Source organism: Gymnoscopelus braueri (genome assembly GCF_963280865.1).
Source record: "Gymnoscopelus braueri genome assembly, chromosome: 11".
In the NCBI taxonomy this organism is placed as follows: domain Eukaryota; kingdom Metazoa; phylum Chordata; class Actinopteri; order Myctophiformes; family Myctophidae; genus Gymnoscopelus; species Gymnoscopelus braueri.
The window spans coordinates 50,486,139-50,507,538 of record NC_137613.1 but is presented as its reverse complement, the minus strand read 5'-3'; the positions used below and the strand labels follow the sequence as shown (position 1 = coordinate 50,507,538).

General features: G+C 41.6%; 1 protein-coding gene across 1 annotated transcript; it reads right to left on the bottom strand.

The window, feature by feature from the left end:
* Positions 1-4,751: 4,751 nt before the first annotated feature.
* LOC308095703 (chemerin-like receptor 1) lies at positions 4,752-5,834 on the bottom strand (the record flags this gene model as incomplete). The annotated part of the gene is made up of 1 exon (XM_080442744.1): positions 4,752-5,834. One exon carries the CDS (start codon positions 5,832-5,834, stop codon positions 4,752-4,754), a length of 1,083 nt encoding a protein of 360 aa, XP_080298870.1.
* Between the last annotated feature and the right edge of the window lie 15,566 nt (positions 5,835-21,400).

Sequence of the window (21,400 nt, the reverse complement as noted above, 5' to 3'; positions counted from 1 at the left end):
TACAGTACTTGTACTCAAGTACTGTACTTAAGTAAATTTTTTAGGTATTTTTTACTTTACTGGAGTATTTACAATTTTCAGTACTTTTACTTCTACTCCACTACATCTCAGAGACAAATATTGTACTTTTACTCAACCACAATTATTAGAAAACTTTAGTTACTAGTTACTTTGTATATTTTGATTATTATTACAAAACCACTTCAGCCCTGGCCCCTATATACATTTCGGCCATTTGAAAATAGCAGATCTGCAAGCTCACATTGTGAGCTTGTAGATCTGCTATTTTCAAAAGATGTTCATACATTGTGAAATTGGGACATTCTGCAAAATTAGTACTTTCTACTTTTGGTTGGTAGTACTTTAAGTACATTTTGATACCAATACGTTTGTATTTTTACTCAAGTACATTTTGAATTCTGGACTTTTATTTGTGGAGTAGCCTACTTTTTTCCACCACTGAGAAGAACCAGTGTTTATAAACGTACTTGTTGTTGCTGGAGCAATGACTGCACGCTGGGGGCTCTGAACATTTCAGTCAGTTTGTAACATTTAGCTCCTTCCTTGGCTCTTTTTGTCTTGTCCCTTTCCCTTTCAGCTCCACCTGCCCTCTTTTTCTCTGACTTTGAGGGAATGGGGTTGGGGTTGGGATCCATAATATAACGTAACGTTACACTAGTTTATTAATTTATTTTGTCGAATAAATCCATCCAGCTGTTTTTTCTTTCTCTGACTGCTCCACTCTCTCCTCTCTTCCTTAGCTCCGCCCCTCTCCTCTCACAGACCATGCTGGCTTGTTGTGTGTGTTAGTGCAGGGGTGTAGGGGCGGGCCAAAAAGCCAAATAAACCAATCACGTATTGATTCTTCAAAAAAAAACGTTCAGTGCCGTCATTTTGACCAATCCCTACCCCTCTGGTCACAGAGCAGTGTGAGAGCAGGGGGGGGGGTCAGGCCAGCAAGCAGGCCCGCAGCTGCACTGAGCTGCAATCAACACTGACTGAATTGAATTGAAATTGACTGTGGTTGGCCTGGCCTGAGCTTAGGAGAGATTTTTTTTTGCTGCAGCACTTAAGCGCTGGCTGTGGCTGGCTGGCCTGACCTGATGCGCAAAAAAAAAAAAGGAGGCAGGCCACCGGGAATAGTCCCGGTCCTCCCGACGGCCAATCCGGGCCTCAGCCGGTAGATGATGACCGAATAGCAGGAGACGATGACGGTGAAAGATACCACGAATCCCATGAGGAAGCGAGTGATGATCATGGCCCCACTTCGAAACGTCCACAACGGAATCACTGTGGGTGTACTGTAGTCATAGGTGAAGCACCAGATGATGTCCTTAACACGGAAAGAGGGCCGTGTGTCATAAAAGATGAAGTAAGGGGAGCTGAGAGCCAAGGCCAGAACCCAGACACCCAGACTCACACAAGACGCCTTTCTGACACTGCGGTAGTTCCGGGACCACACTGGCCACACCACACATACACATCTGTCAAAACTGATGACCAGCAGAATGTAGACGCTGGCAAACATGTTCATGTGTAGAACGGTATAGTTCAGTTTGCACATGAATTTGCCAAAAGGCCAGTGGAAGTCCATAGCTCTTTCTGTGATGATCAGGGGCAGGAACGCTGTGAAGAGGAAGTCGGCCACAGCGAGGTTGAGATACCAAACGGTGTTGATGGTTTTCTTCATTTTGAAGCCCGTCACCCAGATGACAACACACACACAGAGCACAAAGACCAGGCTGAAAATGGTTATATAGATACAGATTCTGGCCCGGTCAACATTAGAATCCATGCTACGCCAGTGGATGTAGCACAGCTATTCTACCACTTCCAGGCAGATACTATCACGGTGCGCGTCAGGTGAGGACCCATGGCAGAACAAGGGAGGCAGGCAGGCAGGTCAAGTCCAGTATTTATTAAACAGTAAACACACTACAGGTTTACATCAGGACAGGCGAGAGGCAAACAGCAGGACATACACATGCAGGTACACACAGTAACATCAACTTGGGTCTGGCAGTGTGTGAGTAGAATGAGTCCACCACATAATAGGCTACAGGCTGTTTACTGAAGTGGCCACAGGTGAGCAGTAGTCAGGAAGCTGATGAGCTGATGAGGTAGTGGAGTCAGGTGTGTAACTGGGAATGAGGTGACATTGCAATGTGGGGTGGCCGGAGTAGAAAGACAGACACCAGGCAGAGACACGGACAGGTGTAGAGAAACATCACGTCTTTCTTTTTTACAGGGAGAAGTGTTGTATACAACACTACATTAGACTACCCCAATAAGAACAGGGAGATTTTGTCATCGTTCTGCCACTTACAAAGTAAACACAAATGTCACAGTTATGGAATGAAAGCCTTAAAGGACAAGACCACTTTGGTAGAGGTTTGGGTTGTGTAGTTACCTTGCAATGATATAACTCCAAATGTGGACAAGAAATCAAAAATAATTGCTCCAGTGATTAGAAATTGATAATTTAAAATATGCTCCTCATTGACTTACATTGTACGCTGAAACAGCTCTCAAAGTCACTCTTATAGCACATAAACAAACGCAAACAAAGTTGATTAAGACAATATAGAACATCACCAAACCCAGTACTGTTTGTTTTTTTAATAAAAATGTTAACTTCCGGTTGATTTTGCCATTTTTATTAGGAAGAAAACCAGGACTGGATCCATGGATCCGGATCCGGATCTTCAAAGAGTAAAATCTACAGGAAGTTAACATTATTATTAAAAAAAAACTAACAGTACTGGGTTTGGTGATGTTCTATATTGTCTGAATCAACTTGGTTTGCGTTCGTTTATGTGCTGAAATAGTGACTTTGAGAGCTGTTTCAGTGTACAATGTAAGTCAATGAGGAGCATATTTTGAATGATCAATTTCTAATCAATGAAGCAATTATTTTTGATTTCTTGTCCACCTTTGGAGTTACATCATGGCAAGGTAACTAAACAACCCAAACCTCTACCAAAGTGGTCTTGCCCTTTAACATAGAATATTATGAGGGAAATAGGTCAGTGACTTGTTGAAAAGGCTTACTTATGCCTTTAGAATGACATGATCGCAGGACACCACTGAGTGGTGCTGTTGGACTGTGAGATGAAGGTTTTATAGATGTTTCTGGACATCCGCTGATGCGACCAATTTCCAACTCGCCACAGATGGTTCTGTTGTGGAGTTATGACTTAGTTATGAGTATAGGTGGATTATTAGACAAATGGGCCCCTGGGCACAGACTTAGAAAAGCACCCCAGGCTAATTACTTTATTGTCTTCATATTAAATAGACCGTCTCAGACACCTCAAAGATAAATGCTGGATATAATGATTTTGTTTGTTGTTTGGTGTCTCACATGCATGCGCGCAGGCACACACACATGCGCAAGCGCGCGCACACACACACGCACGCGCGCACACACACACACACACACACACACACACACACACACACACACACACACACACACACACACACATTTAACACAGAAGAATAAGCTGGGCGATAGGGTTGACAACCGTCCCTTGAAATATGGAATCGGCCCTTATTTGGAAACTAAAAGACTTGTCTCTTATTGAACTGATAAGGGACACACTTTGTTCCTTAATGTTTTGGGAACCAATCAATGACACACATCTTTCAAGTTCAAACAGCTCATATACATATCCTATGATGCAGGTTGTCAATAACCCTCTAGACTTGGTAAACTGGACCTGAGTCGTCAAAAATGACAGATCTAGAACGTGTTGCATTGTGAGCTTGTAGATCTATTTCTGTCTAATGTTCCCCGTAGAATGTGGATGCTGGGACCCCAATAGACGCTGTAAAATACTAAGTGTAAATTTTACTCTGAGAGTGAGAGTGTACACTCTCAGAATTACAGTCCCATAAGGGTCCATTAGGACCCATGGTGGTGCCCGGACCCTACGTTGAGAACCAGTGAAGTAAACCCAACCTGTAATAGAACAGGATCACATTCACCAGGTGTCAGATGAATATGTAATCATAATAATAATAATAGTTATTACTATTGTCATTATTATTATAAAATCTTAGATCGATATAACGCTTTTTTAAGTACTCAAACTCATTTTAGGGAGGAGTGGGGTTGAAAAAAATCAACTTTTTGAAGGAAGAAAACACTATTATATTCCAAAATGAATGTTCATGTTAATAAGTGATTGATCATGATGATAACAGTCAATCAGAATCATCTTTATTGTCACATCACAGGTTTACAGGTGTACAGAAGTGGCTGAAATTATTTTCTTCATACAAGTCCAAACAAAACCGTTTTCATTCTATTATTGAATCTCTTACTGCATGTTCAATGATACATGTTCTTAAAGCATTGGGATGTCAAAGCCTACTCATTTTGTGACATGGGCATTGCATCTATATTATAACATCATGTGAAACATTTTCCATTGTCCACATTGTAATTTGTACATAATATGTGCAAGAAAATCATGTTTTTGCGAACAAACAATGACATCCTGTGGGTTTAAGTGAAATTGTTCTGTGTGTTCAGAGGCCCCTCAATCGTGTGATTACAATTAGGGCTAGATCGGACAATGTGATCGTGATTTTTTTAACGATTTGTGTGAGTTTTGGACAAAATCTGAAGGTTAGCGAAAAGGATGTTTTTGAAGAAAAATCTAGTTAGGCAGAAATGAGTGTGACCTATGGGCAGTTGTTTCATTATCCAAGGAATCCATGGAAAGTACACTTTTGATTCTACTCTATATCAAAGCAGTCTCTTGACTGGTGGTCCCTGGGTTTGTGGAAGTGTTGGTCTGAGGCAGCTCTTCAGAGAAGGTTTTCTCCAACACTTTCAAAATAGAATTGCGAGCTACATCCTTGAAATCCTTACCCATGAACACGTACAACACTGGGTTCAGGCAGCTGTTGATAAATGCCAGGCTGACAGCTACGGGTAACCCAACGTTGACCACATTTTTTATTATTTCTTTGTTTATCTTCTCTATGACATTCACAAAAATAATTTGTTCCATTATGTGAAAGGGGACCCAGCACAGGAAAAAAGCGGTGATAACAGCTGCTATGATTTTGAAGGGGCGACCTGAGTGGCTGGCCAGAGACCGATTCCTCCTGAGCCGGTAGATGATGACAGAATAGCAGGAGACAATGACGGTGAAAGGGACCACGAATCCCATGAGGAAGCGAGTGATGATCAGGGCCCCACGTCGAAACTTCCACAACTGCCACACTGCAGGTGTGTAGTCATCAGTGAGTACAAAGTTGTCGAGGCACCCAATGATGTCCTTATCACGAAATGAGGGCCGTACGTCCTTAAAGATAAAGTAAGGGGAGCTGAAAACTAAGGCCAGGACCCAGACACCCAGACTCACACAAGATGCTTTTCTGACACTGCGGTGGTTCTGGGCCCACACTGGCCACACCACACATAAACATCTGTCAACACTGATGACCATCAGAATGTAGACGCTGGCAAACATGTTCGTGAGGAGAGTGATAATGTTCAGTTTGCACATGAATTTACCAAAAGGCCAGGCGGAGTCCAGAGCTCTTTCTGTGATGGTCAGGGGCAGGAACGCTGCAACGAGGAAGTCGGCCACAGCGAGGTTGAGATACCAAACGGTGTTGATGGTTTTCTTCATTTTGAAGCCTGTCACCCAGATGACAACACCGTTCCCCAACACGCCGAGTACAAAGACCAGGCTGAAAATGACGAGGGACACGATCTTGAGGGATTTGTAGAGTTCATCCTCATAGAAAGAGCCGTTTCCACCAGACACCGTGGTTTCATTGTGATGGACAGCAGTTGTGTTCATAATCTCCATTATCCTGAAAAGTATAATAACAAAACAAAGGTGCATGCCTTGTTTCATCACACCATTTCTCAATTGTCTTAATTTCCTCCTGCATATGGCTCAGTAAGACTCCATAAGAATTGTGTCACTGTCGGGCAGAAACCAGCTATCTCCATTTTTCAACTTTTTTATTTTATTTCATGAATCAGTGCTATTGAATACCCTATACGTCTGTGTGTGGGTTTTACAAATATTGAACCAATGAAAAGTATTAAAAAAGCGCTTCTGACTAAACCTCCTAACTCCATTGGATTCTCAAACTGTCGGAAAAAACACCTAACTCCAACTTGCGGAGATAAGTGGTTTGATTAGAATAAATGGTCAAAAACCTTCTAACTCCACTTGAGCTGTATTTGGGTAAAGTGATGATAATATAAGGACACATTCAAGTATCTGACAATCGTTAAAGTCACCGTACCAACTTTGACGAGGCATTATTGAGTTGTTCTAAAAACATGTTTTTTTTTTAATTTCTTGAAAAGTTAATATTTTGGACATAGCTGGTTTCTGCCCGACAGCAGAGATTTATAATGTCCTAAATACAATTGATGAATAATTTCACACATGGGCATTTATAAACCTTAATTATAGGGCAAGTGACATATTTATGTTAAAATAAGTGTTCTATATTCCCAGAGCAATCAATGGCTTAAACTGTCTACCGGTAGATAAATAAAAAAAAGAAGAATAGATACCTGTTTCAATGTGTTGAAGTGATGTCAGCCAGAGAAGTGTCTTCTTCAAACTGTGGTCAGTGAATGCTGAGGAGATCTTATATCTATGAAGGTCTGATGAAATGTCTGACGTCAATATTTATGTACGTACTGCACACTATTATGACACTATCTCATATTGATAAACCATGGAGTACTGCATAGGATTATGACGCTACTGGCAGTTTTTCAATCTGTGGGAGGAAACTGATTACAAACAGATAAAAGAGAGAAGTATAACTATGTTACACAAGCTGTCAATTTGATCATCAACGTCCTGTTTAAATGTGTTGTCCAGTAGGAAAAAAAAGTGTCAATATAATTATCCAAGCGATTACACAAATTAATGAATTAAATGTAACTAAGGTGTACAAAATAATGCATGCCTGAGAATTTCTCACATGAAAAGGAAAAAGACCAAAAAACAACTACATTAAAGTGGATTGACTGGATTCTCATCTTGAATCTTTGAGCTTTCATTTTATTCATGTGACAGCCATGATGGGGCAGGCGACAGAGACAAGCTACAGTTAGACTCCAGCCAAGGTTCTTATGGTGAGACTAAAAAGTATGAGATCCTCGCGGGCGTCCTGCAGGGTGATATCCTGGCCCCCTTCCTGTTTATTGGACCATGCCCTGAGACATGCACGTAATCAGTGGCAGGGAGGAAACACTGGGGCTGACGCTGGTAGAGGAAAACTATAAGGGCTAGTACACACTGTAGGATATTTGCTCCGATTATGCTGTAGGGGACCTTTTTTGGCGTTGGTCTGACGCAGCTTTGGTCGCTGAGGTTTTGCTCGCTGTGTGTGAAAGGCTCTGGCTGCGATAATAGTGGTCGGCACTGGTCGCGATGCCTTCCCAAGCATTTGTAGATATCTAGCAGGTTTGATATTTGGCTCTGTCGCCGACTGGACATCATACAGTATTCGTGGAGCTGTGATCACTCTGCGAGGAGATCCGTGCCGAAGCCAATGAAAGCACAGTATAGGGAGGGTCGCTGCGTGCAGAGAGAGAGAGAGAGAGAGAGAGAGAGAGAGAGGGGGAGAGAGATAGAGAGGGGGAGAGAGAAAGGGGGAGAGAGAGAGAGAGAGACAGGGGGGAGAGAGAGAGGGGGAGAGGGAGAGAGAAAGAGAGACTCAGCTCGCTGTACTCAGTAGGGGAAAGGATGTTCTCCTCTGATTGAATGTAGACATAATATTCATATCTTGAAGCACGGTGCGGGATTTTGCGGGGCCTTTTCCCAACCACAAATGGCCTATTTAATACTGCCCGTGCCCACAAGATTTGCGTTGGAACGTGCGGGTACCGCGGGATCCTGCTGCCGTTGCAGGGCTCAACTCTCTGCGTTGAGTCCTGTGAAATATCCTGCAGTTTGTGATCTCTTGTCGGTGATCAATCGTAGTGTGAAAACCACAACGATATATGACAGCCGATTTCAAGAGAGTGACTGTAGTCAATTTTGCTATTTTTATTAAGAAGAAAACCCGGACTGGATTTGCGGATCCGTATCCGGATCTTCAAATAGTAAAATCAGCAGGAAGTTAACATTTTTATTAAAAAAATAAACAGTACTGGGTTTGGTGATGCTCTATATTGTCTGAATCAACTGGTTTACGGGCTAAAAGAGTGACTTTGAAAGCTGTTTCAGTATACAATGTAAGTCAATGAGGAGCATATTTTGAATTATCAATTTCTAATCAATGGAGCCATTATTTTTTATTTCTTGCACACCTTTGGAGTTACATCATGGGAAGGTAACTACACAACCCAAACCTCTACCAAAGTGGTCTTGTCCTTTAAGGGCTGGGTTACGAAAAGACCCACCGCCACCTGCCTCTGATTGGCCTACCGAACGCCCCCTTCCGTGACAGACGCGGAAGTTTGCCTCTTCTAAAATGGTGCCCGAGATACAGATGCCTCAGAGCCGGAGGAGGCGTCTACCTTTATATGGCTATGGTGGGGAGCCCCATATCAAGGGATTTCCTGTTTACCAATGTTGCCATGTCTGCTTATAATAAGCGACTTTGAGCTTGATTCTTAACTGTACTTATTTTGGCTTGCTTCCTAATTTCTTTTAAACCAGTGGTTCCCAAATTTTTTCATCTCAAAGACCCCCAGATTAATATTTATTTGTCCGCGGACCCCCATCTGAAAACATTTTGTGCCAGGGACCCCCATACAAGAGTTTTGTTGTTAAAATGTTTCAAAAATATTCAGAAAATCTAACTTTTTACCCCAATATTTTTTGAAAATAGCAGATCTACAAGCTCACAACATGTCGCGATGTGACGTTTTGTTAGCTTGTAGATCTGCTGTTTTCAAATAGCTTATGTAAAGTGGTAAAACTTCACAGCCTCACAGCTAGAAGGTCCTGGGTTCGATTCCTGCCGGGGACGCTAGGGGCGTGTTCTCTCCTCCGTGTCATCAGTGCCCATACCCTAGGTGGGGTTGGCGAAAGGGCCTTTCTGTGTGGAGTTTGCATTTTCTCCCCGTGTCCCCTAGGGTAGGTACCCTCACAAAAAACATGCTGTAATCCTGGTCTCTATACTGCCTCCCCCTGGTCAGCCGGGGTGCCTGATGGAGGGGAAAAGAACTGGTTGGAATAACGTGTTCCTTCCATGCGCTACGTCCTACCGGGGAAACTCCCCCCTGTCAGGTGATAAGCGGCCTGCTCACTCCTCATGCATTGCAGGAGGCATGAGCTCAGTTCTGGGCTCTCCCCAGGTTGGCAGTGGCAGAGTAGCGCCCAGGATTACATAGGCAATTGGCACTGGGAGAAAAAAAACGGTTACAAAATAGTGGGATAAATAAAAAATAAATAAAAACAAAGGAAGTGGTAAAACTTAGCCTAGTCGCTTTTTTGAGGGCTTGTTTTCATAGACCTGGCCGCTTGTTTCTCTTGCAAAATCTGGCAACACACTGATTACCTGCATTACACCTGTAGCCTACTAGGGAGGAAGTGGACAGATATTGATATGAAGCAGCAGGAAAGGGCAATGGCGCCACTCGGAAAAGGGCCAAGAACAAGGTGAATAGATGCTTACGTGCCATATTTTGAGTTAAAAATGTTATTTTTCTCCTACTTCAAAGAGTAAACACAAATGTCACATTCATGGAATGAAAACCTTAAACCACTGACATATCAACAGAATATTATACATTAAGAATGACAGGATTGCAGCACACAACTGAGTGGTTTTATAGACATTTCTGGACACATAACAGACGGCTCTCGAGTTATGAGCATAATATTATGCCACAGGTACACTGACTTGCAGTTACCACCACTATAGTCAGTGTGTGTTGGTACAGAGACCTGCATACAGTAGATGACGCAGAGAAACAGGATGTTGTTTGCAAGGCACAGTTATTTCTCATCACTGAACATGATGTACAGCCTCTAATGTGACCACATCCTCTGCTCTAGTATATTCTCTCAACTTACAACATTTATGAAATTTTGAATTAACCACCTAAGCTCTATTTATATAGCTTACAGTGAAGCTTATAGTGAAAATAGCTACACGCTCTCAACATGTTTCATATATATATATATATATATATATATATATATATATATGAAACTATATGAAATATATATGAAAATATATGTTGGGTGATATATACATCACCCAATCTTGTGAATTGGGACACAACTTGTTTAATATATATTCTTCAATTATGCCGGAAAAATATATTTCATAAGATCAAAGTGTTGACTATTAAACCATGTAATGGGCCAACCTCCCACAGTTTTTTTTAAAGATGTAAACTCCATAAGATGGCATATTTGACTGAGTTGACATCTGATGGAGTCTGACGGACATTAGGATATAGATAAACCTTTTTATGCCTGATTAAATCATGTTTTTGTAGAAATCTGATGGAATTTGTTATCAATACACAGTTTTGTTTTTATGCTTTTCTGGCAGAGTGCAAGTTTAGATGTAAAACAAAGGAAACCAGAACAAAACATTGTATAAATCTTTTAATTTTTATTAGTGTGTTAATAATCATTTGAAATGTTTTGGTAGGACATGATTTGTCCCAATTCTCAAGAATGGGTGATATATACTCTTTTTAAAAACAATTACACATTATTTTTTGGGGGAGGGGGTTTGTTTAAATTCTTTTGAAATCCCACACATGAGGTGTTCGAATACCACCTCATGTAGACTTCATTAGTGTGGTTGCCCAGAATGGGCAACCAGACTATAGTACTCTACTGACTTTATAGATAAACTTTATTTCAGGCTGCTACTCCTCACACAGTTTTTTTTTCCCAATTTCGTGCCATATGTCAAAATGACCGGCTTCATCGGGAATCGTGCGCTTGTACTTTGCTAAGAGATTGGTTACATAGTTTTATTGATATTGATTTATTAGTGCATTAAATGTCCCCATCCACTTTAATGGGAAAATGAAAAAAATAAAATTCAAGTATTTTTTTCTCAAAACCCGTAAGCGCTAGAGTTACAAGACTTTAAGGGGAGGTTTATAATATTGTTTGAAATTATTGAAATAAAAATTATATCATTGGGCCTCATGGTGGCGCTATAACAGCCCCCTTTACGTTTTGGCCTATAACTCTTGAACCGTAGGTCGTAGAATAGAAATCGTTTTTTCCCTAGATTCCTTGGGTCATGACGCAACTCCCCATATAGGCCACGCCCATTTGCGTCAGGATAGATTTTCCGCCATTTTGAATTTTCTTCAAAACACACTTTTAGCTCCTCCCACAGAATTTTGATAGTTCTTACCGTTCGTCCGTAATTGGCTTCCAAAGTTAGTGGGAGGGGCCCGTTCTACCAAAAATGCCAAAAATCACGAACTAAACGTCCAATCGATCCCAAATTTAAATCACATGTCGAGGGTGGTTTACTCAACAAATCACCAAAAGCATTTCCACTTTGATCCATAGGGGGCGCCACAACTGCGCAAAATGTAACCGTTTGATGCAAAAACATGATTTTTGGGGGGATCACTCCTCTCAAAATGAAAAGCAGGTGATCTCAGGAGTTACAGGACGATGTCATTGGCCCGCTACATTTGTGGGAGGGGCCTATTTATTTAGTGGGAGGGGCCTATTTCTTAAAATCAAAATGCCATGTATCATGAACGCAGGATCCAATCATCACCAAATTCGAATGGCACGTCGCGCGGCCTCCGACGGTATTCCTCCAAGCGTATTCCTCAAGTCTCGGCGGCGGCGACCTGCGACCGGCGTCGGCGCAACCACACTTTGCAATTTCCCAGAATTGCGACGCGTCTAGTTATAATTGCATTGCACACAACATGACTGTATCAATGTATACATGTGCAATTGTTAAAGATAACGTGAAATGCTTATTTGAAAGTAGTTATTTTCAATGTATGATGTACTTCATTCGCCCTTTTGTTTTGTTTTGTTGGATTCTCCTTTCTCACTGTCTGAGGCTGTGGATTGAATAGCTCAATCAATAAAGAATAGCCTCATTTTCCAAAGGTCCTTGGTTCTAATCCCACTCATTACAGTTTACATTTAAATTGCATTGTACAAAACATGACCCTGTTAATTCAGACATGTGAATTTAAAAAAATAAATCAGTAAATGCTTTTTTGAGAGTAGTTGTTTTTTATGTATGACATACTTCATTCCCCCTTTTGTTTTGTTTTGTTGGATTCTCTTTTCTCACTGATTAAAGCTGTGGATTGAATAGCTCAATCAGCAAAATGTTAGCCTCATGTTCCGAAGGTCGCCGGTTCAAACGTCACTCATTACAGTTTACATTTAAATTGCATTGTACAAAACATGACCCTGTTAATTCAGACATGTGCAATTAAAAAAAATATACAATCTCACAACTTTTCAGATAGCAACGTGTTGTGAGCTTGTAGATCGACTATTTTCACTAGTTTCCATTCCGAGAAGACAAAAATAACTTTATTGGTAAATATTTTGTGAACTAGTGATCCACAGTAGTTAGCGAAACAGAGGCTTGGTTCATAACGGACGGAAAAACCTCCTATAGATATCAACAGACACCATCAGGGAGGCCATATCTCTAGCTCAATGAGAAGAGAGGCAGCCTGTGAATCCATAGGTTGCTGGTTCGATCCCTGTCCCCAACAATAATTTGAGGTGATTATCATTTGGAATTCTTAAGAGACAAAAAAAATCTTTATTGGTAAATGTTTTGTGAAACAGTGATCTAGAGTAGTTAGCGAAACAGAGGCTTGGTTCATAACGGACAGAAAAACCTATAGATATCAACAGACACCATCAGGGAGGCCATATCTCTAGCTCAATGAGAAGAGAGGCAGCCTGTGATCCATAGGTCGCTGGTTTGATCCCTGAGTCCCACCTCATGCAGACTTCATCTCAATTACATTGCACACATGACTGTATAAATGTGCAATTGTTAAATATAACATGAAACGCTTATTTGAGGGTAGTTATTTTCAATGTATGACGTACTTCATTCCCCCTTTTGTTTTGTTTTGTTGGATTCTCCTTTCTCACTCTCCTTACTAAGGCTGTAGATTGAATAGCTTAATCAGTAAAATGTTAGCCTCAAATTCCAAAGGTCCCCGGTTAAAACCCCACTCATTGCAGTTTACATTTAAATTGCATTGTACAAAACATGACCCTGTTAATTCAGACATGTGCAATTTTAAAAAATCTACAATCTCACAACTTTTCAGATAGCAACGCGTTGTGAGCTTGTAGATCGACTATTTTCACTAGTTTCCATTCCGAGAAGACAAAAAAAAACTTTATTGGTAAATGCTTTGTGAACCAGCTAGAGTAGTCTCTCTGCCTCTCTCTCTCTCTCTCTCACTGCCTCTCTCTCTCTCTCTCTCTCTCTCTCTCTCTCTCTCTCTCTCTCTCTCTCTCTCTCTCTCTCTCTCTCTCTCTCTCTCTCTCTCTCTCTCTCTCTCTCTCTCTCTCTCTCTCTCTCTCTCCCTCTCTCTCTCTCTGCCTCTCTCTCTCTCTGCCTCTCTGCCTCTCTCTCTCTGCCTCATTGCCTCTCTCTCTCTCTCTCTCTCTCTCTCATCTCTCTCTCTCTCTCTCTCTCTCTCTCTCTCTCTCTCTCTCTCTCTCTCTCTCTCTCTCTCTCTCTCTCTCTCTCTCTCTCTCTCTCTCTCTCACTGCCTCTCTCTCTCTCTCTCTCTCACTGCTTCAATGCCTCTCTCTCACTACCTCTCTCTCTCTCTCTCTCAATGTCTCTCTCTCTCTCTCTCTCTCTGCCTCTCTCTCACTGCCTCTCTTTCTCTCTCTCTCTCTCTCTCTCTCTCTCTCTCTCTCTCTCTCTCTCTCTCTCTCTCTCTCTCTCTCTCTCTCTCTCTCTGCCCCTCTCCCCCTCTCCCTTTTCTCCCTCTCCCTCGAAACCGCTTATTGCTGCTATATTTATTATTACTATACTTTTATTATGTATCCAATACATTATAAAACCAATGTTATTTATTACATTTTCTTAAATTAGAGTATACACATTTTTTTAATTATTTATTATTACAAATTAAACGTACATGAATCACTTCAGCCCTATTTAAGCTTTGGCTATTTGAAAATAGACGATTATCAAAAAGTCCAATGCTCAACACAGAGCAAAAAGTGATTTCACTACACAAATCCTACAAATGTCAATTCAATTCAAAGGAGTTTTATTGGCATGGGAAAACATACGTTTAAAAAATTAAGAAAGAAATGTCACTGTTGTAGAAACATGACTATATTCAGCAAGCTAGGTAATTAATGTATTGGGTAATGACAGCTTTGTTGACAATTCCAGTATTTGTCTATCACATGAGCTAGTTTGTGTTGTCAGTTGTATTTTTTGGTTCTCTCGTACGTTTCAGACATTATGCATACAGTAGGAACATATATAATCCGTCAGACAGCATTGATAAAGGAAAATGCTACAGTATTAACAGGTTGAATTATTTAGACAGTGGATATTAATCCGTCAGACAGCATTGATAAAGGAAAATGCTATAGTATTAACTGGTGTCAGAGCATGGCTTGGAGGACACCCTTCCCAGATCCTGTACCAAATTCTATACTAAACACACATGCATTTAGCCATGAATGAAAAAAACACGTATGATGAACAATAATATATAATTGCAATACAATTATAATCATATAATTAAAATGTAATTTTCTAAAACAGTTTTCTCTTCCATGAGTAATTTAATGAACAACAACTTCACAAATAGCTGAATAATTTTAATTAGTTTCTCTGACACAGTGGAAACATACATAACACTAGAAAATGTGCTCCTCGGAGCACAGGTCTCCGCCAGGTCAGGTAGGTTATTGTGGCCTCCTGGTGGCACTATAATAGGCCAATGTTAAAAGGGTGGCATGTCTTCCTCGGCCTAGTGGGAATGTGCGTGCATTCATGATATGAGGCATTTTGTTGCAAAAATATGTTTTGCTAAAGTAGACCTGCTGGTGGCGCTATAACAGGGCAATGTGAAAAGGGTGGCATTTCTTCCGCGGCCTAGTGGGAATGTGCGTGCAAATTTTCACGGAAATCGCACGCCGCGTTCAAGATTTCAGACATTTTGTTCAAAACGGACCTATCCTGCAAACTTTGGAAGCCAACCTTAGCCAATCAGGATGGAATATGAAATATCGGACAGATGCGTCTTGATCACATGACTATAGAGATACTGTGTACCGATTTGCGTTTGATGTTTGGATAAAATCTGAAGGATTAATATCCAAAAATGTATTTGACATAAGTCAGCCTCCTGGTGGCGCTGTAAAAAGCAGATGTGAAAAATGCAGTGCATATGTTTTTCCTTGGCCTCTAGGGAGTGTGCGTGCAAAGTTTCACGCAGATCGGTGCAGTTATAGTTAAAAATGCAAATCGGCCTGTTATAGCGCCACCATGAGGCTGATTTGAAAAGTTTTACGTGGCATTTCTTCCTCGGCCTAGTGGGAATGTGCGTGTGCAATTTTATGGAAATGGAAAGCTGCGTTCATGATTTGAGGCAGTTTGTTCAAAACTAACCAATCCTGCAAACTTTGGAAGCCAACCTTAGCCAATCAGGATGGAATGTGGGAAATTGAACAGATCCGGGTTGATCACATGACTATAGAGATACTGTGTACCGATTTGCATGATGTTTGGATGAAAGCTGTAGGAGTAATGTGAAAAAATGGGTTTTGCACACATCGGCCTCCTGGTGGCGCTATAACAGGCCCATGTGAAAAATGTGGGGCAGAGGTTCTGAATTGGCATCCAGGGAGTGGGTGCGCACAGTTTCGCAGCGACCGGGCCAACGGTGCCGGAGATTAGCTGCTAACACACAGACAGGACGGACACACACACACACACACACGGACGGACGGACAGGGGGCAAAACATACTCTCTCGCCATGCCTTTCGGCCTGGCGGAGACAATAACATAACAACACACACAGGTCTGGTAAGAGATCTATCCTGCTTTCAGAGCCCCTTGAAGCATGGCAGTTTCCCAGCTTTGTGGATGTAGAGCAAAGGATGAACAAGCCCTGACATTGCACCTATTATATATGTGATGTAAATAGCAACTGGGCTGAGATTGATTAGTGAAGATAGAAGATAAATGATACAGCACATTGTAGTCAGTACCATTACTATCAAGCTGATCAGAATAATTCTAAAAGCTCTTCTCTTCATGTTGTTTCCCTCCCCACTGTTCCCTTCTCCTGGTCCAGGCTGTTTCAGAGCTCTGAGGACCGAGAAACAGCAGAAAGACACCACAGAAATGCACACAATGGCAAAGCCCAGAAAGATGTATGACAACACTGTTTCTGACCATAAATATAACGAGCTGAATGCAAAAACCATCAGCCAAACAACGCAGCAACAGGCCACCCTGTACCGAAGAGCTTTGTACCTGAGAAATACCACAGGCTGAACCACCGCTATGTAACGCTCCACACAGATACAACACTGGAACGATGGAACAGAGAACCACCAAAAAAAAACAGCAAAGGAATCAACCATTTGATAAATGAAGTTCCCTAGGCTGTGAAGCGCCATGCAAAGTAAAAGACACAGGCCAGTGAAAAGATGTTCATAGATGCAGTCAGGTTGAGATTAAAGAACTCTGAGGCTATTGTCCCACCAACTCCACTGAGTATCAGCCACACAACATAGCTGTTACTGGGGAGACTCAGGATGAGGTAGATATAGGGCGGCTTCACACTATGGTCTCGGGTGCGCACTCCAGACCGCTTGGCAGGTGTCGCGCTAGTGTGAATGTTGCGTATCGTTCCCCGAAACGGATCACCGTTCCGTTCCCGAAACCACCTCCGGAGACAGTCTCGGATCCGGATCATGCGTATTTGGGTACGGTACGCTGCAATGTGAAAGCAAGCGTACCGTTAGACGGAAGTGGCCCGCTATTTATAATAGGTGACGGTATATAAACTCGACAAAAACAGTCAACAAAAACACGTCGCAGATCAATCCACAGGGGTTCAACCATGGCCGGATCCCACAGTTAATTACTGACAGCCGCTCCCTCCCGCAAGAAAAAATTAAATCCCATTCTGTCCCGCGTCATCCCACGGGTTCATTTAACATTTACTCCCGCCGCATCCCGCGGGTTAATTTCATCATTAAATTATAAATTAAATGACCAAATGAACCCGCGGGATGATGCGCTAAAACCCGCAATATTTATATATAAAACTTTTTTTTTTATTATATAAAACATTACATAGGCTACAGAAAAAGAATGAGAGCGCGAGAGATAGAAAGAGAGGCCGTGTCACGGCCATATAAGGACAGCAACAATATATATATATATATATATATATATATATATATATATATATATATATATATATATAGTATATCTTGTGGATATCTTGTGGAGTTTCAGCTACTATGCATCCCAGAAATATATAGCTTATAAGGCTTTGTAATTTGAAATGTGTAAGTAAATATGGTAACTCATTTAGATGTAGGCCTACATAGGTTTATGGTTTCCCAAGGACTATAGCCGTTTCACTCATGAAGCAATTTCTCTTTCATAACAGATATATACATGTGCCAGATAATCCCCACACCAAGAGAGTAAAAAAAGAAAAGACGTTGGATTGATGTACTTTATTTAGACATGAGACATGAGAAACAGTACATGGAAGTACAATTCACAATACAAGGTTTCAGTCATTCAGTCCGACTTCACTGTATAGGCTACTATAGTTGTCTTTTCATAAATGATATATTTTTGTACTTAAGCTGTCGTGAAAGTTTATAATATTTAGAGAAATTTAAAGTTTCAAATACAAAAGTAGTAGTAGTTGTGAAGGTTAGCAAACTGGACATTTAGACTGAATGTTTCCTGTATCCTAATGTATCCTAATGCGCTAATGCACACAAGTGTTTCACCAGGTTTTATTTGTGTTGTTTCTTATAAGCGTACATCCGTTGTCCGTCAACAACACAGCAGTCTGTGCCTTGACTTCTGTGCGCTCACTGCGCTGAGCGCACAGTGCGTTGACGCACTCCCCAGCCGCCCGCAACCCTATATTTATGCGCGACCAGCACAAACATTGTCGCATAGTTGATGACGTATGTGTCCACAGGGGAACCACTATGTGCATGCCGCCACCTATAGGATCAGGGGTATATATGCAAGTGTTCTCTGGTGCGCAAGGATCTTGGCCAATGTGAATGCAGGCCAGCTGGTAGAGGCCATTCGTTCTCGGGAACAGTTCGAATGCAAACGGACCCAGTGTGAAGCCGCCCATAGTTGATAGCAGTTCGTAGTGCCAGATAGGTGTCGTCTTCTGAGGATGTGAAGGGGATGGAGGAGTTGGTGCCGTTTTCCAGTGTGCCATTCATCTTAAGACTCTGTGTTTGCCCTGTAACCCAAGAGCAAGACATAATGTTTTTTAGTGCAGTTGACTGAATATAACAATGTCACAACTCTTCTCAATGTTCTTCTGAAAACAACAACTATTCTAATTCTAATTCTAACAATGAACACAAGGTTAAAGTGATCTCACGTTTTGGATGCAGAGTGTCTCAGATCTCTGAGTTGGGTCTTTTGGTGAAGTCTCTTCTTCAGTCACTGTCCTCCGAATGATGCTCTCTGCTTTACCTCCTCTAACCATTCCCTTCACTCCTCCTCCTTCCGCTGTATATACTGCTTGTTGTACACCTGCACAGATAATCTATGGAAATTTATATTTGATCACCTGAACAGTCGCAATCTAAACTTTGGCAGGGTTTCATCAGCCTTTCATATACTGTAGGATAACCACAGGCAACAACAATTTGGTTATAATTTGTTTATCTCATTTGGCCTTTGTGTGCCCTGGGTTAAGGGTTGATGATTGAAAGAACAGAGAGGGTGACTGACCAGCTTGCACTGGTTAGTCAGCAGCCACCTGGATGGAACTGTCTGCCACAGTACTGAACTGATTCATACACCCCAAATCCGTTGATTTGCGAATACGTTTTAGACATACATTTAAACGAAAACAGTGCAAAGCCAATAGTATATGTAATGTTTTGCCGTGCCAAATGTATTGATCTCTGTAAATATATTCTTATTCTGAATTTGATGCCAGCAACATCTTTCAAAAGAAGTTGGGACATGGGGCAGCAAAAGGAACCAGGAAAGACGATTAACGAGGTTAATTGGAAACATGACTGGGTGTAAAAGGAACACCCTGAAAGGCTCAGTCAGTCACCAGTTTGTGAACAACTGTGTGGGCAAATAGTCAAAAAGTTTAAAAACATTTCTCAACACAAAATTGCTAAAAATGTAGGACTTTTACCATCTACAGTTCATAATCAAAAAATTAAAGGAAATCTCTGCACAATATAGACAATCTGGGAACCCAGCGCCAAATGAAAAGGAAAAACAGCGCCCTCTGCTGTTTTTGACTATCTCAGTTGGCTCTGGGAGGAAGTTGACGTAGCACCCGTGCGCAAGGAAACCGGGGTTTTGGTCTGCCTTCAGCGCATCACTTCCGGTGGTGCGACTATGTTTTCATTCCCACTAACAATATTTCTACACGGAACACTAACACCACTTCTCCCAGAGAACATGGATCGTTTTGGTTATAAGCCCACTTGTTTCTATGATGAAAGAGCAAGTTAAAATGTGAATATCTTTCCGTGGTTTTGTCTGCTCCGCGGACGCTATTGTTAAATTAGTTTCGGTTTGTTTTGAGTGGGGAAGGATCGACGGACACGTAAATCCCGCCCACTACATTTGATTGGGTAAAGCGCGGCCTGCTTCCTGATCTGAAGGCACGCCCACTTGTAGGCCAGTGCGTACGCGATATGACGAACCCCCCCGACAGATTCAAACGCAGAGCAGAATCTGTTCTTGAGAGATTACAATATAGAAAGCTTTTATAGGGGCAAGGCCAAAAACCAACATTGAATGCGTGTGACCTTTGATCCCTCAGGTGGCACTGCATTAACAACAATGATCCCTGGATGCCAGAGCAGAACCTCTGCCCCAAAGTTTTCACATGGGCCTTTAATAGCGCCACCAGCAGGCCGATTTGCGCAAAACAAATATTTTGACAGTTCTCTATACAGATTTTGTCCAAAAACCCAGCAAATCGGTATACAGTATCTCTATGGTCATTAAACAAAACGGGACTTTCAGATTTTTCATATTCCTAACCCTAACCCTGATTGGCTAAATTGGCTTCCAAAGTTTGCAGGAGTAGTCCGTTTTGAACAAAATGCCTCAAATCATGAACACAGCTTGCAATTCCTGTGAAATTTTGCACGGACATTCCCACTAGGCCCAGGATTTTTCAAATCTGCCTCATGGTGGCGCTATAACAGGCCGATTTGTGTTTTTGCCTATAACTGCACCGATCTGTGTAAAACTTTGTTCGCACACTCTCTAGAGAACAAGGAAAAACCTTTGCCGTGCATTTTTTACATTTGCCTTTTATAGCGCCATGAACCAGTCTTACGTAAAATATTTTTTTTGATATTAAGTCTTCAGATTGTATCCATATTTCACGCAAATCGGTACACATGATCTCTATAGTCATGTGATCAAGACGGATCTCTTTGATTTTTCATATTCTATCCTGATGGGCTAAGATTGACATCTAAAGTTTGCAGAAGTGGCCCGTCTTGAACAAAATGTCGCAAATCATAATCGCAGTGTCCGATTGCGGTGAAACTTGGCACGCACATTCGCACTACGTTGAGGAACAAATGCCACCCTTTTAACATTGCCCTATCATAGCGCCACCAGGAGGCCGATTTTTGCAACACTTTTCTTTTTTATATTACTCCTAAAAATGTTGTCTAAACATCATGCAAATCGGTACACATTATCTCTGTATCTAAGTGATCAAGATGGTTCCGTCCGATTTTTCATATTCCATGCTGATTGGCAAATTCCGAACATTGCTGGCCTACAATAACCTGACCTGGCGGAGACCTGTGCTCCGTGGAGCACTTTTTCTAGTTCTGTAGTGGATTACTTTATGGGCTCGGGAACACTTTGGAAAACCATTGTCAGTCAACACAGACATTGTGTCCCCTGGGAGGAAAAGGACGATCCAGATTGGTATCGATTTTTGGTATTCAAAAGCCACCATCATGTGATAGTATTGGGTTGTGTTAATGCCCATGGTACGGGCAACTTCCCCATCTGTGATGTAACATAAATGCTGAAAGGTACATACAGGTTTTCTGCTGCCTCCAGACAAGGTCTTTTTCAGGGACGTCCCTGCTTATTTCAGCAAGACAATGCCGAGCCACATTCTGCACTTTGTTATGGAAAAATATAAACTTCACATCAATATAAAGGAAATAATTCCACAGAGAGTAGAGTGGA